The sequence below is a fragment of the Carassius carassius genome, chromosome 9 (genome assembly GCF_963082965.1).
Source record: "Carassius carassius chromosome 9, fCarCar2.1, whole genome shotgun sequence".
NCBI classification, from domain to species: Eukaryota; Metazoa; Chordata; class Actinopteri; order Cypriniformes; family Cyprinidae; genus Carassius; species Carassius carassius.
The window spans coordinates 18,220,707-18,246,750 of NC_081763.1; the positions used below are offsets into that span (position 1 = coordinate 18,220,707).

Sequence of the window (26,044 nt, forward strand, 5' to 3'; positions counted from 1 at the left end):
AACTGTTAAATGACTGTAAAAAGCGTGATTTACAGTTCAGACACAGATTCACAAGTTTTATAAAATGATAAACTTCACTTATCAGCCTTTAAACCATTTATAAGATACTGGATCAAAGTTTCAATTATTATATTATTAAGTAACACACATTTTTGAGTTGTTCTGAACAAAAACAGCAGACAGGCTTATTGAAAATGCTAATTCATTTTCTGCCAACAGGTGGAACTTTCGCAATGGCAGAATACAGCAGTTTCCTGGTAAGGGCTGTACACAAAGAAAGCAGTGCAGCACTTGAGTTTGAAATGTGCCGCACTCACGTTTAATCAATGAAATCACAGCCTTTTGAAGTTTAATCGTCACATTAAACTATATTTCAATCTGGTCAACCTAAGACAACCTATAATCATAATTAAGACCATCGTGTACCATTTAAGACTTATGACTTTAAATTTGACAACTAAATTTAAGACTTTTTAAGAACACAGAAACACTGTTTAACACATTTCACTGTATGACTCAAAAAAAAAAAAAAAAAAAAAAATCTTTCACAGAACTAGGTATGAATTCATGCTGACCCCTATGAGGGAGTTCTTGGTGTTGCCAATGGTGGTGAGAGCACTGAGGTTGAAGATAAGGATAAACTCTGCTCTCTCTGGGCTGAACTGCAGTTGGCTGAAGGCAGGATGCTGTATGTTAGGACAGCCAGCAGGCAAACCCAGAGGGCTCAGCAAACTGTTCAGTGCACAGCCCATCTCTCCCAAGACCAGTTTATATGCTGCCTCCAGGGTAGGGATGTTTTTTAGGCTCAGCACAGCATGATACACTCCATGTGCAGCTGCCATCACCTGCAACACAAACAAAAATGCATTAACTCGCAGCTGTTGTGTGTTGAATTTATAACAATTGAGGTTTCTGATTTTACCTCTCTTTCTCTGTGAAAGCGCAGCTCCAAGAGTTGGGAATTTGGGGCCAGCAACTTTTCCACAAAGGTAGCTGGGATTTTGGTGTTTATCTGGTCAACAATCTACAATCACACAATACATGACTAAAAGTGAGAAAAAGATTTTCATAAATAAATCCCATAAATTGTACTCCAGTCTGTTGATTATTGGATTAATAAAGTCAAGTCCTACCAGCGTAAGCAGGGTCAGGACGGACATGCTGTATTCTGGTCCGCAGCACTGGCAGCTGTCCAGCTGGTCTAGGCCATAAGAGATTACAGCATCAATCTGCAGCTGGCTGCCCAAGTCCATGCTCACCAGTAGGACACACACACACTCATTTCCTGCGGTCAGTACTGCCTCAGAGAAAAACACCTGCTTGGCTGTGGTGACACAAGCCAAAACACGATTCAAAACCTGTGAATTAGAAAATACACATTTTTTGTCAGATCAGTAAAGGACTGCATGTGTGTATTCTCAACTTGTGTTTTTTGATCTATAAATGACAGCAGTTTATCTTAGATCTATTTGTGTTGCAATAACACAAATAATAGAAGCAGAGGCAACGCGTGATACTAACATCAGTGACATATGCTTCTGTGATTGGAGGCCCTCTGATTGGGTTGAATCGTTCTCCGATGCTGTGCACAACAGTGCTAAAAACTCTCAACAGTGCTGCCAGTTTTGGCAGGGATACCGTGGGAGGGGGAATGTCCTCATCTCCTGATTCCCCAGATACATGACTCAAATCCTATAAAAGAAAAGAGTATTAGAACCTCAGAATTCTCATAATTAAGGGACAATAAGAAACCAACTGAAAACAATTCATGTTACCTCAGCATACGCCTCCATATCTTCCAAAAATTGACCCAATAATGTAGTTGAAAAGGCTAAATCTGCCACCCAAAACTGCTCTAGACTCTGTAACCAGCCTAGAAACATAGATTGAGACAGGTAAGACAGGTTATTTCCCAAAAAAGGGAAATAAATCTAAACCAAATCTTACCAGACACTTGTTGAGTAAGAGACTGCTTCTGTGTATGGTCTATATGCCAACCTACTAAGATATCCACTGTGTCCTGTAAAATGAGAGTTGCAGTTCCTTTACAAAGTCTTTCCTTTCAGATTTCCAGATTCTAAATTTAAGACTGCTTGTGCCACTTACTCTGAAGTTGGTGCTGAATATGTGTGGATAACAACGGGCCACCAGCAAAATACATTTTACACTTTGGCACAAGAGCTCTGGTGTGTCCAAATTCTCCAAGACAGACTGAAGGCTGCTCATCACCAACTGAATGACAAAACGGTAAAACATTTCAGCCACAAGAAAAGATTATACAGAAGCGTAATTCAAGATTTACCAATGGAGCTGAATAAATACCTGCATTACAGTTGAAAAAGCCTTCTCCCCCACTGTTTCAAGTGCCCTGTACACTGCCACCAGGTACAGAAGCTTCACCTCATCCTTTGTGGACACACTGAACTTGAGGAACATCCACTTAAAGATCCTCTCTGCTTCATAACTGAGGGCGGCACAGAGCAATCCCAGGCAGCACGTGGCCTCCTGCCTAAGCTCCTGCAGAAGCTTACTACTGTAAGGACAAACAGAAACAATCAGATATTGCATTATGCAATATTGACCATTTTATTTTGCAATAACCAGCTGTTCACTAGTGCTGAGCTATATATCTAAAGATATGATCATGTGCATCTAGTCAGTAAATCTGGTTCCAGCTTTCAAATGGAACGGCATTTAATAGACAGAGCCGTAGATCACCGACAAACTACGCAATATCGTGTTCATTATCACCTTCGACAAGCATGTTGTTTATGTTTTATGTCCTCATTGAGATGGCAGATGCTGAAATTACTGCAAGCGTCACACGCTTCAGTCTATGTAGTAAACAAATCCGCATGTCTCTGCCATTCATTCATTCATTCACACAGAGACGCGCAGAACATGCAGGATTCAGGTTTCAACCAACTTTTGCGGATTAACATTTAGATACTGGTCCATATGGAGATTTGATTAATTTATGCTAACTTTGACAAATTCTGTGACTGTCCATATTAAAATTTAAGTTTCATTTTCATGACTGGATTTTGAGATTCCAACTGCGTTTTCTACTTCGCGGAAATCATAGCTCTGTATGCGTCAAGAACCGGGTTGACTGGGTACTCTCTACCACCGGTACTTAAAGAAACCTGATATTGTGACATTTTAATTTTTTTAGTACCGACTTGGTACCGAAGTACCGGGTCTTTTGACAACACTATATTGTATGTATTTGTCCATTCAAGAAAAAAAACTTCATACAGGGCTTGAGCATTGCCTGAGACACGGCTCTATATGTGTGTGCTGTTCACACTGAATGGAGCATTATTTGTGTATTCTTGTGCTTGAATGCGTTAAAATTGTTTTAATGTTCAAATTTACAACGTGTATTTGTCTGTTAAAGTGCATTAAGATCCAAAAGAGAAATTCTGTTTGAGGCCCACGCCCAAATATGGAGAGTCTCTTGCGCTTTGTGTGCTTTTTGCGTCTTCAAATGATTTTAAATTGATTGAATGTTTAAATTGGCAAAGCTTTAAAAACACTTGCAAAGGATAAACTTTCGTGAGTACACAGCAGTGGCATGATTGGGCCATTGCCAAATTTGTCTGCTGTCCCAAGTGCCTTTAATGCTGGCCCCAGGCCTTTAGACAGTCCTTATTGTTGAGCCCTAATATATACAATTCAGGATAACAAAGGCCCTGTCCCAAATGGCACACTTCATGTTAACTTCATCTGAATGGACTTACAATGGCCCCTGTGTGCATCCATTAAGACCAGAGGTCAACCAATAGTGGATTTTACCAATACCGATAGCTAGGTTGGACTACACTGGCCAATGCCGATTAATCAACCAATAGTTTTTAAAAAATGGATACTGAACAAAAACTAAATTAAAACAAACAAGTGCTTTACTATAAATAAATAAATAAATAAATAAATAACGTACTGCACCATACATTGTAAATGAATAAAAACTTTAAAGGGGAACTAAACCCCTGGTCAGAGCCTGACTCCACCCACTGACAATATTTGAAAAATGCTGAAAAGTGGGCAGATCACAGCGGAGATAGAGGGGACGAACCGAGGGCGGGGCTGAGCAAGTGCGGCGTGAACCTGAGACCCGCAGTAATGGATTGATTGACAGCTGCTGTCAGAGACGCTAAAATGGAGAGTGACTGTAATGACGCAAGAAGCTTTGCAACAGAGCGATCATTTGAAGTAGAGGACTTTTCTCCCCCACCTTCACCTGAAGTGGAGGATGTCGAGGTGTCTGTTCATATCAATTCGAGCCGCTGGCTCAAACTGCGGTCTTAACTCCCGCACCGCGTCACTTTTCATCGCGAGCTGTGTGGAGAATCCCATTTCCACCTCCATTGCGTTGGAGAAGCAACCCTGTGTAAAATGCAGTCTGCACACTCCAGCTCTAGGCGGGAACTCACGGTCTTCCAGGACAAGTGCATGCAACCACTGGCGCCTAATTTTAAAGTCTGCTGGAAAACTATGCAGTCCAGCAGTGCTGTCGCAACCAGCAACACACCCCTGTACCATCCTGACCACTGTACTAAATACAGATAAATCTATGCTAACTTGAAGATATAAATAACTCTATAATTGATATGCTAAATAGATGCTATAATAGTCTATCCTGATCATTTTCAATACTCGCAATTCCAACTCCTGACTCACTACAGTGATTTTGATGGAACAAGATGGTTTTATACTGACAAGGGCGTGGTAGCTCGTACCAAGGGGCGTGGTGAGCTGGAAACTGCTTACGTCACCTGCCACCGCTTACGTCACTTGCCACCGCAACATCCAATATAGGGCTGCAACTAACGATTATTTTGATAATCGATTAATTTGTTGATTATTTTTGCGATTAATCGACTAATCGGTTTATGTACTTATATTTTAGTTTTTTCCATTTTTCCCCCAAAGTAAATTATTAATAAAGGGTCTTTATCATTCAGCATAGATTTTTAAGAGATTTTAATAATTTTGCATTGTCATATCCTCATCACAAATATACCTGGAGTTGTTTTATTATGTGTTAGTGATCCCTTGTCAAACTCTTCTACAATCAAAACACTGACCCATACTCTAGCAAATTTCACAAGGAGATTTCAAATAATGTTTTCACCATGGCAGTCCTTAGAGCTCCTAAAGTAGTTTAACATCCCGAACAAAGCTTATTAAGGAATCTTTCAGAACATATTTTCACGAAGAATAAGGATAAAACAGAATAAGATTGCAGTGCGTTGTATTTTATTATTTACTGGGAAACAGCTTTATAGCTTATGCTGTGAGATTGTAAACAATCCTTCGAATAAAGTGCCAATGGCATGAAACCTGAATGGAACTCACAATTTAAAGTAAAATCCATCAGAAGGTTGTCCAGAAAAAACGGACACACAAAAAACCTGCTGTGTGAAAAAGAGCAGTGAATACTTAGGAAAAAAAAAAGTGCATTTCAAATATCTTTAAACATTTACCTCTCTCATTCAGTCATAATTAGGCTGCACGACTGAATTATGAACTGGTAAACGACAAACTGATCACAGAACATGTTTGTAAAGCTTTAAATGTTAACTGTTAAAAAGCAATGTTATCAGCTTTTACAACTAAACATTTGCAAACAACATTGTACTGGAGAATCTGCACAAATAAAAGGCTTAGGGGCCGTTCACATATCGCGCCTAAAACGCTAGGCGCACCCATAGACTGTGCGCACCGCTTTCTCCTCCTTTCCAAAGCGCTCGTGCAGAAGCGCCCCTGAGGCGTCTGCCTTTGCTAAGCAACCATGACGTGCTCTCTCCTTGAAGACGCGGAAATTTCAGCAAAGGATAAATGGATTTGCAGCTCTAAAAATCGCTTGCAGTAGCTCTGCTACTAAATTTATTTCAAAATGGGAATCCATATACAGCTATGATCAGCTGTTCCTTCATCTTGGCTGAGCTTTTAACGTTGTTACGGGAAAGGATAAAGCTGATTATTTAGTTCTTGTCACATGACCCGCGGTGCGCTTGCTGCATTCTGAAAAGTTGAAATGTTTTTAACTATGCGGTGTGCACGCGCCTGGAAAAACGGGTGCGTCGCGACCGCGTCGCTTCCATTATGAGCGCGCATACTGCGCGCCTGCATTGGAAATAATGAACATGAGCGCGCAAAAGACGCGATATGTGAACGGTCCCTTAAACAGTTCAGTAGTGCAGAGTTTACAGGTTAATCTTCTTTTTTGAAGGCTCAAAATAAAGTACTCCCACATCCTGCTGAATGCTGCAGAGACGACGTTCGGGAAGCACGTGACATAAAACGAGGCCAGCTATTGGCTATTCGCTACTTCTCCTGTTGTACTGGCTGAGTAAATCCTCCGGTGGCTCATTACTGCCACACTTTGGTCACCGCAGATCTGAAATATGCACGAAATAAGCCGCTTACGGCAAATAAATTATTTAGCAACGAATCGATGACTAAATTAGTTGACAACTATTTTAATAATCGATTTTAATCGATTAAATCGATTCGTTGTTTCAGCTCTAATCCAATAGGAAAAATCAACTGCAGTAGCCACTGTTCAACCTGAAGAGGGCAGCACTCAGACGTTTTTACACCATATATTGTAGAATTAAAACACTTTATACTCAAATGTCAAGTTACTCTAATCAATGAACAGCACTAATAAAGCCCCATTCTTATAGATCATTAACTAAAAAAAGTTGGTTTAGGGTTTAGTTACTCTTTAATATTAAACAATTATATACACTGATCATTAAAAGTTCACAGTGCGTTTACCAATGTTTACAGAAGCTTCAAAACGGTCTGTATTAGCGCATGTATCTAGAATGTATTTTTGCAAATGTATTAGATGTTGAAATTAACACACTCTAACTAGATGGCTATCTTTAAATATCTACACAAAGCAAAACGGAGAGAAAAAGCTAGATCTATATTGTAACTCTCTATATTAAAAATACAGACTTTATTGGCGCAACAGAAATAAATATTTCACTGAAAAAAATGCACTTCCAGCCCAGTCAATTCATTACGTATGTAAACAATGATTTGGGACAAATATAATGTAATTTAATGGAAAACTATGTGAATGATGCTATGTGGAGCGGGAGGATTTCATTTGATATGTTGGCTCAATTAACAAATCAGTCTGCTCGCTTACATCACAGCTTTAAATCCGCAACTTCTCTAGCTAACAAATGCATTAAAGTGAACAGCTGGGTATAAACTAATCAACCCTCTACGGACACCTTGGCAATTGAATTGTCATTGGCTAGTAAATATTTTAGTTTATAATATGATAATCAAGTATTATTTAATGATATAACTTTAGTAGTAATTAGAATTAAAACTTTATTAACCTTGATTGATGCATATTAATCATTTTAACTGAACATTTGAACTGGACTGGTGGTGCTTTTTTTGGTCATTGTTTTTCTGTAAAAAAAAAAAAGGGCAAAAACTTACAAAAATACTGCCAAGATAATATTGATACGAATTCTACTAATAACAACAATATAAAACGAACTAAGGATTAATGAGCTACTGGATTAATGAATATCGTTCCCTCAAACGGATTTGCTGAAATTAATAAATGTACGAGATAAGTGAGCACCAGCCAATGAGATTGTCATTTGTGCATTAGCACCACCCACTTCCGTAAAATCTGACAGTTCTTAAAAGCTGAAGAATTCCAAAGGAACACCATTATTTTGACAGGAAACTACAACAAAGAATATAATTTACATGTGATCAATTCTGTCTCTTTCTCTCTCCCACTCTCTGCGTGTGTGAGACAAAGCGACGGCGAAGTGTGCACCTTCACACTAGAGTTCACGATACATCAAATATACAAACACAGGTGCACTGCACATCCATTCAGATGAACTGAAAAATCACAGATCGCTGATGGAGAGTGAACTCTGAAGCTCTCAATCAGAGTGTTTGTCAGGTAAAAATATATCTGTGCTAAACTTTTACTTAGCCTCCAACTCACACGCTGGCGAGTAAAATCTGAGAATTTATTAGCCATTGGCTAATATTAGACATAATTTAGTTGCCCAGAATGAAGATTAAAGGGTTAGTTCAACCAGATAGCAAAATAATGTAATTAATATCTTACCCTCATGTTGTTTCAAACCCGTGAGACCTCTTTTCCTCGTTTATCTTTGGAACATGGTTTAAGATATTTTAGATTTAGTCCGAGAGCTCTCAGTCCCTCCATTGAAGCTGTGTGTATGGTATACTGTCCATGTCCAGAAAGGTAAGAAAAACATCAAAGTAGTCCATGTGACATCAGAGGGTCAGTTAGAATTTTTTGAAGCATCGAAAATACATTTTGGTCCAAAAATATCAAAAACAACGACTTTATTCAGCATTGTCTTCTCTTCCGTGTCTGTTGTGAGAGAGTTCAAATCAAAGCAGTCTGGATATCCGGTTCGCGAACGAATCATTCAGTTCACCAAATCAAACTGAATCGTTTTAAACTGTTCGCATCTCTAATATGCATTAATCCACAAATGACTTAAGCTGTTAACTTTTTTAATGTGGCTGACACTCCCTCCGAGTTCAAACAAACCAATATCCCGGAGTAATGCATGCACTCAAACAGTACACTGACTGAACTGCTGTGAAGAGAGAACTGAAGATGAACACCGAGCCGAGCCAGATAAGAAGAATCGAGGAGCTGATGATACTGCTCATGTGTGATGAGCTCTCGGACTAAATCTAAAATATCTTAAACTGTGCTCCAAAGATAAACGGAGGTCTTACGGGTTTGGAACAACATGAGGGTAAGTTATTAATGACATAATTTTGATATCTGGGTGAACTAACCCTTTAAGTCGCATATGCGAGTGATCTACTCGCAATGTAGAAGGTTGCCAATGCATATAGATGGTAACAATTGTGACATTCAGCATTTGGGTCAGACTTCTTTGAGTTTTGGTAACATTGTTTTTAACATCTGAGGTGCTGCTAATGTTTTTAGCCTTGATAGCAAATATCCTACTGACCTTTCTCCACTAATGCAGCATCTAGTCAACAAACTGATAACTTGGCAATGATATGAAAACATGCACTACAGTGAACTCTGTACACACGGTTTTGTTGTCTGTTTTAAATCCACATCTGAAGTGTTCCGCTTTGTGCAGTGTGCAATCTCGTGTGTCAAAAACATTCAGAGGCGTCAGTGTTTCCACCTGTAGAGGCCGCTCTCACTGTATAATGACAGCGGAGCCATCTCAGCCACTCCAGCAATGGATGCAACCCAGAAAAACTATCTACGGTACATGGATCTTTGCCAATAGCCAATAATTCCAGCAATCAACTATCATTGCCGATTAATCAGCAAAACGTATACATTTCTTCAACCTCTAATTAAGACTGTAGTCCATCTAATTAAGACTGTAGCCTTCATTTTAGGTTTCAGATAGGTGCTTGTGAGTGCCCCCTTTGTGCCCGACATGCACCCTTGATGTGCACTACTGCCGAACCCAAACTGAGCTGAGCTTTGAAGCAAACTTCGACCTGATAATTATTACATGGCATTATGTCCCAAAAGTGTGGAAGACCTAGAGGAAGACCGCAAGGGCTTAGGGTTCCATTTGGGACAGGGCCTATGTATTATTTCAATATCTACAGAAATTTAGAAAAAGTCATATTGAATTTTATATTTAACTTTGCTTATTATTTTTCTCTTGATTTGGCCAATGAATCGCACTCAATATACAAGTGTAGGGAGACAGAAATATTTTGTCATCATAACTGAACAAAAGCATATAAAAAGAACTTGCTGTTGATTGGGACTTCCTGTGGAGTGGGGTGTCTAACACCGAAGCCTTTTTATAAAATTCCAAATAATTCTTACAAAAATGGCTAACTTCTCTCAGGTATGGCAAAATGTAATAATGGCTGGTTAAATTGTTTATGAGTAGGATTTAAGAAGGTGTTTGTAACACTTTGTGAACAGTGAAGTGCTAAATATAACCTTAATGGAGTGAATTCTGATAACTCCCCATTGTGTTAAAAATAGGCTGTGCAGTCATACCTCTCGTTCAAAATGTCATTCAGGGTGCTCAAAATGGAATCCAACTGTTTTGCTAGGACCTGTAATGTATAAATGCAAACAATACAGATTAAAAACATTTTAACTATAGAGACACATAAAAATCCATTTGCACATGTCAGACAGTACCACTTTATTTTCAGAATGCACAATGAAATCCCTCATTTGTTTCATAGTGACCAGTCTGCGTTCCCGGTCATCTTCCCTTGACATTCTCCGCAGAAGATTGGCCAAACGAGACTCCTCAGAGTGAGCCAAAGGTCGGTCTGGGACATAAAGAAAGTTATGCTAGTTAATAAATGAACGCAACAGCCCCACTTAAGCTCCGAGGTAATTCATTCCAAACAAGCGACATATGAGCACTAAAAGGTGAATGCACCCTGTGATTTCCTCATGTCCTTTGCAGCTAAAGCACGGTTTCCATGCTGAAAAGTGGTTATATCAGTAGTCACATCATTGGTTCTCAACTCTTGCCCCAGCGACTTCCGACCATAAGTATTTTCAGAGGCGCCTCCATCAGCATCATATCCACCTAGAAAGCAAGAATACTGTCAGTTTCTTCCCTAACGGAATAACAGTTGTAAACCTGAAATTCATTAAAAAAAACACACCACAAGAGACATTAAAAAGCATAATTTAGATGTTAGAACATTGTACCACCAAAGAAGGTTTTATGCTTTGTAAGCAGGGCTAAGTTTGTACATGGTATAATCTAGGTGTAGGTGATAACCAAAATCTTATTTCACAATATGATCTTTTTTATTTCATAATATGTACAGCATTACAATTTTCTTTTATTTTTCTCTTTAAAAAAAGCTTTTAACAAACAATGACAAATGTATTTACATTCCGCGATATACACAATTGTACTGCCCACACCTAGATTAAAAAATAAAAACGGATTTATTAGCAAGAGGAACCTCTGGGTTATTCCCCCACCACCCCAAAAAAAACCCTTGCTGACATTACTTTCTCTTTCTATTTCCAAAAAGAAACCTTAAAAGGATAGTTCACCCAAAAATCGAAATTATGTCATTAATAATTCGCCCTCATGTCGTTCCAAACTCGTAAGACCTCCATTCATCTTCGGGACACAGTTTAAGATATTTTAGATTTAGTCCGAGAGCTCTCAGTCCGTCCATTGAAGCTGTGTGTACGGTATACTGTCCATGTCCAGAAAGGTAAGAAAAACATCATCAAAGTAGTCCATGTGACATCAGAGGGTCAGTTAGAATTTTTTGAAGCATCGAAAATATATTTTGGTCCAAAAATAGCAAAAACTACGACTTTATACAGCATTGTCTTCTCTTCCGTGTCTGTTGTGAGATTTCAAAACACTGCAGTTTAGTAATATCCGGTTCGCGGACGAATCATTCGATGTAACCGGATCGTTCACGAGTCAAGAAACGGTTGCATCGGTTTTTGGATCACCAGTAGTTCTTTCGGACAGTTCGATTCAATAAACCGGTTGAAGAAAACGGTTCACCGGTTCTTTTGCGCTCGATGTAATGGCGTCATTGGCGATGATTTCCCTTGATTCAAGCCTTCGGTTTACCTGGGCTCATAACATTAGCACAGAATCAGTTCAGAATCAATCACCAAAAAAAAACAGTTCGGTAAAGACACAACCAGTTCAGTTCAGACGCTCTGTGTGTCAGTCTGCTTCACACTGAATCACAGATGCAGAGTATCATAAGCTCCTCGATTCTCGAATCGGACACGTCCGACATAGGGCTGGGATAAATGATTTTTTTTTTTTAAACGATTAATCTAGCGATTATTTTTTCAGACCGATTCGATTTCGATTATCTCCCCATTACTTGACTACTAACAATTTATACATGTTGATTTACATATCTGAATGAAAAAAACATCAATTCCTTAACATTGCAATATATGTTTATTGCTCTTAAAATTACAAAATAAAAGACTAAGAATGAATTACTTTGCACTTGTATAGAGATAGCATTCAATAAAACCTTGAAACCTTGAAAACACATAGCTTACTGAAACAAGCTTACTGAACACATAGGACCTAGCTTACTGAAAAAATAAGTTCTTTCAGATGAAAATAACAACTTTATGTCTAGTATTCAATAAAAAAGGTCACCCAAAATACTTGTTTAGAGCAATTGAAAGAATACAGTATGTAAATGTAAACTTGAGGGCTTTAAGCTAACACAGAGAGTGCTTTTACAAAAAAAAAAAAAAAAAAAAATTAACAGTGGGAGCCAGCAGCCTGTCATGGAGAAAAAAAAATCTCCGAATGCTCCACGTGAAACTTTGGCGTTCCGCCCTTTTTCTATCGTGTCTAATGATTTTGGTTAATATGCACAAGGGAGGGAGAGAGCAAGAAGTGCTCGTGTAGTTTGAAGACTGTGAGCGCGCGAGCGCGCGTGAAACTTTGGTGTTTCGCCCTTTTTCTATCATGTTTAATGATTTTGATTAATATGCACAAGGGAGGGAGAGAGCAAGAAGCGCTCGTGTTGTTTGAAGACCGTGAGTGCGCGCGCAGCCGGGGCTCTCTCTCGTACGTGCCCTGTCACTGTCACTCACCGATCAAATAAGGCTTTGACAGCCGCCAAAAAAAAAGATCAATGCAGAAAAACCCCTGGATTGGTTATATAACGTTGGACAGAATGTTGATCCGGCCATCGCGTATATTCAGCGCACATAAGGTAAACGTTTTGCAAACGTCTTTTAGAGAAATAAAAACAGGTGGACGAATCGATGCGCATATTTTGCGTCGACGTATTTTTTGCGTCGACGTCATCGATGACCTCAACGCGTTGTCCCAGCCCTAGTCCGACAGAAACGGTTCTTGACTCGAGAACGAATTTTTGGATCAAAATGTATTTTCGATGCTTATAGAAATTCTAAATGACCCTCTGATGTCACATGGACTACTTTGATGATGCTTTCTTACCTGGCTGTCAAAATTGCTCAAAATTGACGTTCGAATATTCCCTCTAAAAAATACACGAATATTCGAACTATTCGAACATCTGGTTGCGCATTACGTCAATAACAGGCAAAAATAATACAAAGAGACATAACTACTTGTATAGATAGTCTATTTAAGTTTAAACATATATGGCAACGTATTACCTACACAAAAACAAGGAAATCAACTAATGGCCAAGACTGCAGACCTCGAGCTCTCTCACCCTCACGTTCTCTGCGCATAATGGTTTAAACGAACAAACAAATTTTTGTGCAAGCAATTTAAGGTCGCGACTGCTGTCCCAAATATAGCAGGCTTCATTCAGTGATTGAAACAAATATTATTAATATTAATTGAAGTTTTACAGCATATAGAACTGACATTGAATGCTCCGAGCGAGCTGAGCTGTGGTAAACATGGAACTGTTCCTTGACATGAAACGATAAATAATCAAACCTCGGATCCATTGCTTGACAGAACTCCCCGAAGCATGCCCCATCCGCGATACTGATCGGTCTCATGTCCTTAAAACTGAACGAAATTATTTTATCCGTTATGGCCTCTTGTCATGTTGCAGACAAAGTGCTTGCGGCGGGCGATGCAAAGTAACGTTAAGTGTAGGGCTGCAACTAACGATTATTTTGATAATCGATTAATCTGTCGATTATTTTTACGATTAATCGATTAATCGGTTTGTGTGCTTATATTTTAGTTTTTTCCATTTTTTCCCCAAGTAAATTATTAATAAATGGTCTTTATCCTTCAGCATAGATTTTTAAGAGATTTTAACCATTTTGCATTGTCATATCCTCATTAAAAATATACCTGGAGTTGTTTTATTGTGTTAGTAATCCTTTGTCGAACTCTTCTGCAATCAAAACACTGACCCATACTCTAGCAAATTTCACAAGGAGATATCAAATGTTTTCACCATGGCAGTCCTTAGAGCTCCTAAAGTAGTTTAACATCCCGGACAAAGCTTATTAAGGAATCTTTCAGAACATATTTTCACGAAGAATAAGGATAAAACAGAATAAAATTGCAGTGCATTGTATTTTATTATTTACTGGAAAACAGCTTTATAGCTTTTGCTGTGAAATTGTAAACAATCCTTCGAAAAAAGTGCCAATGGCATGAAACCTGAATGGAACTCACAATTTAAAGTAAAATCCATCAGAAGGTTGTCCAGAAAAAAAATTGGACACACACAAAAAACCTGCTGTGTGAAAAAGAGCAGTGAATACTTAGACAAAAAGTGTATTTCAAATATCTTTAAACATTTATCTCTCTCATTCAGTCATAATTAGGCTGCACGACTGAATTTTGAACTGGTAAACGACAAACTGATCACAGAACATGTTTGTAAAGCTTTAAATGTTAACTGTTAAAAAGCAATGTTATCAGCTTTTACGACTAAACATTTGCAAACAACATTGTACTGGAGAATCTGCACAAATGAAAGTCTTAGGGGCCCTTCACATATCGCGCCTAAAAACGCGTGGAAAACGCTAGGCGCGCCACTTTCTCCTCCTTTCCAAAGCGCTCGTGCAGAAGCGCCCCTGAGGCGTCTGCCTTTGCTAAGCAACCATGACGTGCTCTCTCCTTGAAGACGCGGAAATTTCAGCAAAGGATAAATGGATTTGCAGCTCAAAAAATCGCTTGCAGTAGCTCTGCTACTAAATTTATTTCAAAATGGAAATCCATATACAACTATGATCAGCTGTTCCTTTCATCTTGACTGAGCTTTTAACGTTGTTACGGGAAAGGATGAAGCTGATTGGTTAGTTCTTGTCACATGACCCGCGGTGCGCTTGCTGCATTCTGAAAAGTTGAAATGTTTTAACTCGATGCGGTGTTGGAAATAACGAACTTGAGCGCGCAAAAGACGCGATATGTGAACGTCCCCTTAAACAGTTCCGTAGTGCAGAGTTTACAGGTTACTCTTCTTTTTTTGAAGGCTCAAAGTAAAGTACTCCCACATCCTGCTGAATGCTGCAGAGACGCTGTTCGGGAAGCACGTGACAAAACGAGGCCAGCTATTGGCTATTCGCTACTTCTCCTGCTGTACTGGCTGAGTAAAACCTCCGGTGGCTCATTACTGCCACACTTTGGTCACCGCAGATTTGAAATATGCACGAAATGAGCCGCTTACGGCAAATAAAAGTTATTTAGCAACGAATCGATGACTAAATTAGTTGACAACTATTTTAATAATCGATTTTAATCGATTAAATCGATTCGTTGTTTCAGCTCTAGTTAAGTGTCAAGACGTGACTGTTTAGCTGGAGTTCCACACATTATGCCATGACGTGACCTCATGTTGCTAGTGGTCGAATGGTATGCTAACTGTATCTTAAATAGGTTGCATACAACAATCTCGCAGGTCAACAATTTTACCTCATTTTCTTTGCTGCGGTCGAGTTGGGCTCTGCACTTGCTGGCATCTTCCATGAAGACGCGTCAACTTTCAGCAGTGATGCTGTGCCAGACAGTGCGACTCCTGTGACCTGTCCCAGAACCCTCAGGCGCGCTAGCGCACCCACTCGCAAAGCAGACAACCACGCCTCTACTACCGCGGGCCTTTTCTTCCACATTTTTTTTTTATTCGAATATTAATTTTCACCTTCGAAATTTGTTTTTTTAAAACTATTCAAATACATATTCGAATTTAGAATATTCGTTGACAGCCCTATTCTGGACATGGACAGTATACCATACACACAGCTTCAATGGAGGGACTGAGAGCTCTCTGACTAAATCTAAAATATCTTAAACTGTGTTCCAAAGATAAACAGAGGTCTTATGGGTTTGGAACAACATGAGGGCGAGTTATTAATGACATAATTTTGATTTTTGGGTAAACTAACCCTTTAACCAGGGTAACAAGACAGGAATCAAACAATCATCCGACCCTCAGATACCGGACCAGCAGAATGACACATAGAACTGATGTTGAAAACCAAAGTAATGAAGGTGAAAAACACTGGCGGATGTAATCCAGGTGATTAAAGTCAGGCTACAACAAAAGGACACATGAAGCACACACCTCCTCCTTCGAGTACATCTGCAGCAGCGAAGGCGTCATTGTGCAGTGGTGGGGTGCAAGGCTGGTCAGAGTGCAGAATGTCGAGAAGAACTTCTGAACCGCGGTCTCTAGAGACACTGCTCTTCACACCGTCCTGGCTGGCTGACAGACTGTCGCCTCTATATATAAAAAAAAAAAAAAAAACATTCAATATACCATCAGTGACTACACCAACTTAACTGCCCATGATCACATTGAAGTCAGCATGCTAAAGCCTAACCAGAGGTGACCACTTATTGTGCAACTGGAGAAAAATATGTATAAAATACACATCCTTTCAAAAGTCAGTTTCAGTAAAAAAAAAAAAAGTCCATGTTTTTGAAAGAACACAAGGTTACATGTATTTGATCAAAAATACAGTAAAAACAATAAGATTGTAAAATAACATTAACATTTAAAAAAAAAATTTTTTTTATTTGAATATATTTTAAAATGTAATTACTGAATTTTCAGCAGCCACTCTTCAGTGTCACATGATGATTTAGAAATCAATCTAAATATGCCGATTTGAAGAAAAAAAATAAACGCATGTCTTCACTGCCACTTTTGATCAGTTTAATGGATTTTTGGTAAATAAAAGTTTCCTCTCAAAGGATAGTATACATATCCATTTTTCATGCGCAAATGGAACATCTTCAAGAAGTGCACATTGTTACTGAACAAATGGGAATGTTTAGTTAGATTTATAATAACATTAACTGTTGCCAATGGAATAAACAAATTTATCTACCAAATTGTTTATCCAAAAACTGACACCATCATCATTTAACAGCCACCATGTCAGGCCAAATCTATAAGCCTTTCTTCTATGCAAGGCTAAATGATAAATTGGATCAGTCAACTTTGCAAATGGATCATTCAGACCAATGAAGTGAATCAGTCAACACACTGATAAGATCAATGAACTCAGATCAATAAAATCAAACTCTCAATTTTTTTTTGCCCTAAATTTGGAACCTGACATCCATCAACTTTCATTATGTTGGAAAAAATATGACTAGGATATTTTTCAAAAATGTATCTTTTGTGTTCCAATGAAGAAAGTCATTCTTACAGTTTTGGAACATGTGAACTGACTGAATGAGATAACTTAAACTTCATTTTCTGTGAACTATAATAATAATCCAACATATGAGGTTGATTATATCACCTGACAAACATTTAATTGCAAACTTTCCTAACGTGTCAGAAAGTATTAGCAACAGTACTCACAGTTTGAACCATTATTTCGATAAAGACGCAAAATTCATGAATCTTCCCTGGCCAGTCATAAAACTGTATCTGCATCCGGGACTTAAGGACAAGACGTCATTTGACAGTCCAGCTAAGATTCCATTTTTCCACATGGTTTCAAATCATGAAACTCATCTGAAAACTGTGAATGGTCATCCTAAATTAATACATAGACAATTTAATTAGCAGGCAAGTTGAAGACTGAATTCAAACACTAAATCAGTTTTCACGCTTGAGGTACTATGTGCTCGTTGCCAATTCCTAAACTTTCCAGACAATCACAGGCACACTTGGCTGACTTTGACATTCATCCCATGCTTTAGCTGGCTTGTCCGGTATAAACTGTGAAAATGTCCAGATTAAAGAGGTTTAAAACTACAAATAAACGTGTAAATTTAGAAATTAGGAATTTGCTTCCTAGTCAGGGGTAAACGTAACTTACAACAACAATGATGGAGCTGATTAGCAAACTGACATTAGCGTCGCGATTTACGTGAGCTTCACTGGAGGAGTTCAAAAACGTATTTAATAAGTATGAGACGAATATTATCCCGTATGTCTGCAGTATACACACTACAACATAAATCGACTTACGTTACTAACCTTATCTCAAATGTTGAAATAGTAACCTTATGTAGCTTGAGGCTAAACGTGTCAGACCACACGCGTTTCTCCAAACAAACCACAGATGAACGCCACGACACTCTGAATAAACCCACGTTTCCGTCAAAACACACAAATCCCTGCTGTTTCACTCACATTTCGCTTGGTGTGCAAACCAAGGCTAGCGGACAAACACAAGCACGATAAATATCGCCAGTATTTGCCGACTGTTTGTGTGTTAGCTTATGCTTACATCTGCTAACCAACCTGAAAAAATGAACAAGAGCGTTTGACATCTGTCGGGTTAACTGTGCGGCGTTGTTATTCCCACAGACTAGAGCTCAGCGACATTGTCGTGCGATGTGAGATGAATGCTTAGGAAAGTCTCCTCACGTGGAGATAGACCGCTGCCGCGTTTTATAAAGAGGCGGACATCAGCAAGGCCTTTTTGAAGCCTCGGTCTGCAGTGCGAGCGCTCGGCCGCGTGTTGCGCTACTGACCTGGGCTGCCAGTCATTCCAGTTTCGCTGCAGTTTGTGGGCGCTGCTCAGCCGAGACCCGAGGGTTTTGCGGCTCATTACCTTCGAGAAGACAGCATGACCCGTCTAACACGGGAAGAGTCTGCAAACAAACCCTAATTTCACCGTTCAGTTTATGACCATGCACAGGGGTTGCAATGCACTGTGTGTGTTTGAAACTGAGAGGCAGGCGGCCTGACCCTCCCATCTATTTCTCTACCTTTTCCTTCGCTGTTCACACGGCTTCTCCATCTGTCGGTGGATGGAAATAACTGCAGCTCTATTGTTATTAGTGGAATACATTTCCCATGGTGCCTACACGCACAATGGCAGAAGTGTGGACTTAACTTAAAATAACTCCAAGGTTGTTCGTTCACTTGAAGCTTAGCAGGTGAAGTGTCAAGTGCAGGTTAAGCAGGAAAAAAGTAATGATATGAATGTGTGATTTCAACTAAACTTCTCTTGAGGAGAAAATAGAAACATCTGATGAGGTAGCCCCAGTCACTGTAGTTGCCTAGTGACAAAAATATGTGTATGAAATGGAGAAAAACGGAGAAGAGCTAAAACTATAGAGATAAGAAAAACCATGCAACGTTATGTTTTGTTTTATATAGGTATGCTCACAACACAATTTCGCCAATTCGTCTCTGGACAGCAAAAGAACGGAAAAAAGACTGTGGATATTGTTGTTGTTGTTGTTGTGTTGATTCTTGAAACCCCTTTCATCTTTGTGAAAATAAACTTTCCCATTTGAATTAAGTTTTTTTTTTGAGCACACACTCGCTTATTAATTTATCAATTTATTCATTCATTTATTTATTTATTTATTTATTCATTCATTCATTCATGTGTTTGTTTTATTAGTTTATAATTATTATTTTCCAGAAATAATTTGTTTCTCATGTCAATCTATTTGGGTTTAAGAAGGTTTAGATATTTGTTAACTGAAAAAGACAAAAACACTAGATAACAACCCCATTGCAGTGTGCAGCATGAATGCATATTCTGCTGTTTTTCTGATCTTTTATTGTGTAGAGTTGGTGTCAACATTAACTGACTTATACAAAAGACTAATACAAAAAGCATTTAATTTTATTTCTCAAGTCAACATACATTTTTTGTCTTGGCAAACTTTTTTTTTTAAAGTTTAAATCAGATAATTAATATATAACATTAACACATTAATAAGAAGCAAATGTGTTTGGTATAGAGTTTGAGGCTATTATTTGAGGACAAATAGTGTTGTTTGTGTATGCATCAGGGCATCCACATTGCTTTATTACACCAGAAGATGGTAGTAAGGAGCTAAAGCAGAATTCATCAGCCTAATTATATGTGTTCTCCTACTTTTCTGTCATGTCTTGCAGAAATATTCAGTAACACTCAGGCCATTGCACTAATTACAGCAATAAGAAAGATATGGTCCATGGAAAACGGCACATCCTCTTTCACAAAGGCTTGCTGTGATTTCACTCTATTTGTGGCACCCTTTCCCACCGCAATACATAGATTTGAAGTTGATAAGCAACAATGTGCACAATAAACAGTGTAGCAGTACACAGAGATGACAGCTGGTGACTTAAAAAGATTATCTGATCACGGTGTGTCTTTGCACCCTTTGAGTTAACTATGACTGTTAATTAAGTCTATAACTACACTGCAAACCATTATTGGCCACATTTTTGTGTTTTGTGTAGAAAAAAAAACCCCTAAGCACAGCAGAAAGCATTTCCAATTTCATGGAAATTGCTCATTGGAGGTCAGCAGAGCTCTCAGGTCTCGTAATTAAAAATATGTACAGCTGTTCGATTGTCCTGCATCAGGAAGTGCTGAATGTCACAGCTGTAGCTAATGGTGCACCACCATCTGTACTACACCTGAGGCATGACAAGCAATGTAGGAAAATGTAATAAAAGATAACCAGAGACATTTTTTTCTGGAATGAATCACCCCTTTTGAATGTAAAGCGAACAACAGGAACATATATTTTTTGTGAATTCTACCAATAAAATAGGGGGTGCTATGTTTCATCTCATGTCTCCACATCAGCTAGCTTTGAACTGACTCAAAATCAATACCAGACTCAAAAAGGATATTTTTAGCTAGCCACTCAAACAGGTCATGGGTACCCCCAATGATGGAAATGTCTGAACTACGTTCTCATTGTTAGCTAAGTCAAATGTTTGGTGATCCTGGGAATGTGGCTCTATAAAGTTGGTTTTGAAGAACCCTAATGCCAGTCATGTGTCCACATACACATTGTACAGTTTCAGAAGTGACAATCCTATTTAAATACGAGAGTGAATCCCCTAAATTATCGTTTTGTGTGTGTATGGAAGAATTACAGCAACCAAAGACTTATGTTTGGCTTTCTGAACTAAGCCTTTGTTATTAATGATTGGACAGCTGCTTCTCAAAATGTGCTCTCAAAGTGTTGTCATGTCTGCTTATTATAAAGCATCTTTGAGCTTGTTGTTTGGGTTTGTAGAAATCAGTTCGGTTGTAGAATGCAGTTGTTACTTGAACTGGGGTGTACAGGACCAGACTAAAAGGTGAATTGTCATCCAAATTTTGGTGTAGTGTGTACATGGCCACTATACAGTGAAATTGGCATAACTAAAAGCTCGAAAAGTCCTTGTCTGCATTGCATGCTAGATATTATTTGTCTAAACCTGGCAGGATGCAGCAACAGGACATACCAAACGACTCATCTTAGAGACCATATTTAGCTTCAGACTCGTCTGGAGATCTTAAATGGAGGCGTTCTTTAGTATAAGAATGAGTCATATCTCCACACTCTTGCCCTTACTGTTACAGGTTACAGCCCTCACAAAGATAACAGGAATTCTGGGCCTTCAATATCATGGGCTCTGTATGCCATGAGATAAAGCAGACACGCTATCAAATGCAAGACGGTATCAGGGGAGACTAATGGAACTAAGCAATTAGTGTAAACTGGGTGTTCAATAATTCTGCAGACAAGCTGGATGTCATGATATTTCCAACAAATAATTACAAGATGAAATGTTTCCATTGATTTGAAGGTAAACCTGACTGCGGACTGCTGGTTATTTTCTTACTTTTTTTCTAGTGGCAAACATGTTGGTATTTCTGAAGCATTTATCTTTATCATTCCAGGTTGCTGAGGTTTATGAGGAATCACAGGTCCGTTGTTTTTGATGTTTCTGCAACAATATGTATTAGATGGATGCTGTCCATCTGGTTATGTAAAACCATGTAAAAGTTCATAAAAATTAATTATCCTCTAACAGACATAATACTGACTTAGAACAGCAGTAAAATATTATTGATTTTAATTAACAAATTAAGTTACATTTTGCTAAATTAAATTCAATCTGAAATAAAATCAGTCATTTTGAATAATATAATAACTTAATTTTTTACATTAGAAACCATTAATTTGTACCTCTTTCTAATATTTTAAGAATTAAATTTTTATATAAGGTCTTTGGAAAAATTTATTTTGCCATTTGTGATATTAATATATTATATTTACCAAGGCTGCATTCATATTATATATATATATATATATATATATATATATATATATATATATATATATATATATATATATATATATATATATATATATATATATATATATATATATATATAAAAGTATAGTAATATAATATATTTTTAAATGTAATTTATTCCTGTGATGGCAAAGCTAAGCAGCATTTACTCCAATCTTCAGTGTCACATGATCCTTCAGAAATCATTCATTTTGATTTGGTGCTATAGAAAGTAAAATAAATAAATAAATATAACAGCATTTATTTGAAACAGACATTTTTATAACATTATAAGTGTCTGTACTCTCAATCCTTGTTAAATAAAAATATTAATTTATAAAAAAAACCTTGCTGACTACCGACTTTTGAAGGACAGTGTAGTAAATTGTCCACCCAGGGAGCATTACATTGGGTTAATGACACAAAATATTCTTCTCTCTTTCTCCCTTTCTTACAGAGCCTGATGTCAGTGTTTTGGACTTGACCAAGTCGGAAGAGTCCAACAAAAAGGCAGAGGCTCAGAGAGGCTCACACACCCTCTAATCTCCTCAACACTCCACACTGTCCTGCAGCACACATGCTTACAAACACACACACACATACACACTTACACTCACACACACACACACACACTCCAGATCTCATTCTCCTCTCTCTTGAACTAAACATGCTCTGTTGGGAATTATGTTTAGCCCTACTGATCACCGGTTTCTCAGTGTGGGCTCTGCCTTCAACTAACATCAAGATCACACAAGGTGAGTGCCACCAGATCCAAAGACAAGGATAGAGCACAGACACTGTTACTATGCTTTAAATTGTTTTTTTACATGGTGAACAGACAATATCTCTCTCTTTAGCTCTTGCACAGCTAAAACTAAATTGAAAGCAGGCTGATGCTGTGAAAAGGAAACAATGACGATATGTTTTGAAATCAGCTAGATGTTCCAGCTGATGTTTTAAAAAACGTAATGCTATATTTTTATGGTGTTTGTAAGTGTTTGACCTATTATGTGCTCATACTGTACCGAACTGCTAAATTAAAATGGATTTATCACTACCGGTTCTTCTAGCACTGCCCCTGCAACTGTCAGACTCAAACCATCCTGTGACATGTCCGCTCTTCTGGACTGAATTTGAGGGTTACTGTTACCGCTTCTTCCCCTTGAACCGCACGTGGGCTGAGGCAGATCTATACTGTGCCGAGTTCTCAAACGGACACAAATCTGCTAAACTCACCTCCATCCACAGGTTTGACTCCCCACCGACAATGTTGAGATGCCAATTTGTCTTCCAGTACAGGATTTTGCTGGACCTTCTATTAAAATATATACTTTCTCATAACTTTTTTCATAGCTGGGAAGAAAATGTGTTTGTCTATGATCTTGTGAACAGCCGTGTACCCGGAATTCCAACAGATATTTGGATCGGCCTTCATGATAGAAGACAGGTAAACAGGATAACATAAAGAGCAAGCATGTAGTGCGTGAATGATTTACTGATGTTTTATCTACTAGGATGTATTTTGAAGCAGTCATGTATTTTATTACCCATGCATCGAAAACATTAACAGCTATGACTGCCAAGCACAGTATGTATATAAAACCTCCCACTATTACTCTCATGAATGGAAGTGATGGTTTCTCTGAGTGACGTTTAATAATTTCCAGACTGCGTTGAATCAACACTTTGGTCTAGTACCAGGTTGAGGAAGATAGTTTATGGATGAAATTGGAACAAACCCAATATCTGTTAACTGAAAGTTTTCCTAAGATCCTGGATCAAATTATCCAAAAAGCTCAGAAGCTGTAAACACATGCCTGGCAGGAAGATTTTAGTTTTCACTTCAGGGTCAAAGGACAAGGAGCAAGCAAATGTGATGGCATTGTTAATAATAGTTTGTTGGCAGGAGGGCACTATGGAATGGACAGATGGGTCACCCTATGAATACAGTTACTGGGATGGAAATCAACCAGATGATGGCATCCATCGCATCCCTGAGGAGGAGGACTGTGTGGAGATCTGGTACAGACAAAACAGTGGTGAGTTCAATTAATCATAAAACAGCAATTCATTTACTTAATTTAGTACATATTAAGAAACAATCATTCAAAACTTTGTCATTGTGTGTAAAAGAAGTCTTTTGTGCTCACCAAGGCTGCAATTTGTACACATATGCATTTAGCAGACACTTTTATCCAAAGCACCTGCATTCAGGCTACAGATTATTTTACCAGTATGTGTGCTCTCCTGGGAATCAAACCCACATCCTTTTGTGGTGCTAAAGCAATGCTCTATCACTAAGCTGCAGGAACATGCATAAACATATAGCCAAAACAGTAATATTGCATATTAAAATAACTAACTCCACAGCCATTGCTTCAGTGTCAGATTATCCTTCATAAATCATTCCTATAAGCTGATTTGGTTCTCGAAAAACATTTCCTATTATTATCAATTATGAAAACAGTCGTGCTGCAAAATATTTTTGTGGAACCAATAATAAGAGATATATATAGTTGATTGACAGCCCCACAAATTATGTAACATTACTAAGACAGGAAAAAATGAAAAACTGTTTGCATCTTTCCATCTTTTGCAGCACTGAGGTCTTGGAACGACAACAGTTGTGATAAGGCCTTTCCATTCGTCTGTAAGATTCCTACACTGGAAACCTAACTTCAGATCCAAGAGTGTTTATCCAATTCTTTACGATCAACACTGACATCACAACATCACTCAATCACAGTGCAGCAACAAGATGTCTGCTCGTCTCCATCCTGCAGTGACGAAGGGCTCTTTCCAGCCTGCTATGAGCACTTCATTTGCATTTCTTCCTACTTTACTCCAATTCCCTGCCCCCATCGTCCTCCCATCACTGTTGTTATAGTGCTGTTTTCTTGGTCCTTTGGGGCCATTAATAAAACATACATTCCTCTGTTCCACAAATTAACCCTTTTTTTTTAAATCAGAGGTGCTGTTGATAATATTAGACATTAAAGTTGGTGATATTATGGAGAATTACAGTTAGTTGCAGCCAGAGACCTCCAGTGGTGTCCACATTCTGGCATATGTGGTTAACGGGGACTCTCCATAAGTGTAATGGTTTTTATACTGTAAAAACTGTATTTTCTATCCACTTACCCTAAGTCTACACCTAAACCTACCACTTACAGAAAACAAATTAAAAAAAAAACACCATTTAGTGTGTTTTTTAAGCCATTTGGATTACAGGTACACAGAAAGTGTCCTCATAAATCATGTTGTAGTACCCATGTCCTTATACACATTTGTGTCCACATAAACCACATATTCCAGAAAACACCTTTCAGTGACCAGTTCTTAAAAGAAGCATTTGTTTCTGTGGCAAACATTTTAATAATCTACAAAGTCTTTTGATAAAGAAAATTTTGTCGAATGGAAAGCTTCCATGAATGTTAAATGTCTTTCTTGGACCCAATGAATTCATTAAAGAAGTTTATTTTCAGTGTAGATTGTGAGCTGCAGTATATGGCTAAACTGAACTTAGACCGAACACTTTGTTCGTGACATTATATCCTTTTTTTTTTTTTTTTTTTAAATAGGGTACTTTTGCTGGAGACCCCGGAATTTGAAGGAGTCAGAAAATGTCTCTTATTTTTGATAGAAATTATATTTTTTAATTTCGTACAGACCTTGAGACAGGACTGTGTGTCCATATAATGACTACTGAGTCTTGATCTGGAACCCCAAACACTGTCAGTTTTCGCCTGTGCATATTTATCTGTCAGTGACCTAGAAGGTGAGATTCTAAAAGAGAAGGCATTTAAGCCTCTATTGACTGCAGAGCTTCAAAAGACAGAAAGAGCTTAACCTCCGGCAGATGACCTTTTCTGCTTTTCTCTCTAGTTCATGTGCTGTGCCAATTAGTGACCAAAGTGTCTGTTCTTATCCACACAAATTTTCCACCAAAAATTCAGAATGTTAAAAACGGGTGTCTTTTCAGTTTATTAACTGATCTGGATTTTCAAGGATGTTGTATTGGAAACTGAATTGGAATGACAAGAGGAGGAAT

At 38.2% G+C, this 26,044-nt stretch overlaps 2 protein-coding genes across 3 annotated transcripts in view; one reads left to right on the forward strand and one right to left on the reverse strand.

Moving 5' to 3' along the window:
* LOC132149141 (serine/threonine-protein kinase SMG1-like) overlaps window positions 1–18,665 on the reverse strand; it is a 57,644-nt gene extending 38,979 nt beyond the window's left edge. For both annotated transcript variants that reach the window (XM_059558110.1, XM_059558109.1), the window contains exons 1-13: window positions 18,441–18,665; window positions 16,066–16,223; window positions 10,455–10,607; window positions 10,205–10,341; window positions 10,058–10,116; window positions 2,323–2,533; window positions 2,107–2,232; window positions 1,948–2,020; window positions 1,776–1,873; window positions 1,522–1,692; window positions 1,134–1,358; window positions 923–1,024; window positions 576–845 (exon numbers count right to left, since the gene is read on the reverse strand). In XM_059558110.1, coding sequence (XP_059414093.1) covers window positions 576–845; window positions 923–1,024; window positions 1,134–1,358; window positions 1,522–1,692; window positions 1,776–1,873; window positions 1,948–2,020; window positions 2,107–2,232; window positions 2,323–2,533; window positions 10,058–10,116; window positions 10,205–10,341; window positions 10,455–10,607; window positions 16,066–16,223; window positions 18,441–18,517 — 1,860 coding nt within the window. In that variant the 5' untranslated portion in view covers window positions 18,518–18,665. The remainder of the gene's footprint in view (window positions 1–575; window positions 846–922; window positions 1,025–1,133; window positions 1,359–1,521; window positions 1,693–1,775; window positions 1,874–1,947; window positions 2,021–2,106; window positions 2,233–2,322; window positions 2,534–10,057; window positions 10,117–10,204; window positions 10,342–10,454; window positions 10,608–16,065; window positions 16,224–18,440) is intronic.
* Window positions 18,666–22,514: 3,849 nt separating this feature from the next.
* Window positions 22,515–24,820, forward strand: LOC132148593 (C-type lectin domain family 19 member A-like). The gene is made up of 5 exons (XM_059557294.1): window positions 22,515–22,748; window positions 23,064–23,241; window positions 23,347–23,440; window positions 23,900–24,032; window positions 24,593–24,820. Exons 1-5 carry the CDS (start codon window positions 22,571–22,573, stop codon window positions 24,667–24,669), a joined length of 660 nt encoding a protein of 219 aa, XP_059413277.1. The 5' UTR covers window positions 22,515–22,570; the 3' UTR covers window positions 24,670–24,820.
* The last annotated feature ends 1,224 nt before the right edge of the window (window positions 24,821–26,044 follow it).

Coding starts and splice junctions, on each gene's coding strand:
- LOC132148593 (XM_059557294.1), top strand. CDS start 22,571: ATGCTTACAAACACACACACACATACACACTTACACTCACACACACAC. Junction 23,242..23,346: donor AAACTCACCTCCATCCACAG/GTTTGACTCCCC, acceptor CTTTTTTCATAG/CTGGGAAGAAAATGTGTTTG. Junction 24,033..24,592: donor CTGGTACAGACAAAACAGTG/GTGAGTTCAATT, acceptor CATCTTTTGCAG/CACTGAGGTCTTGGAACGAC.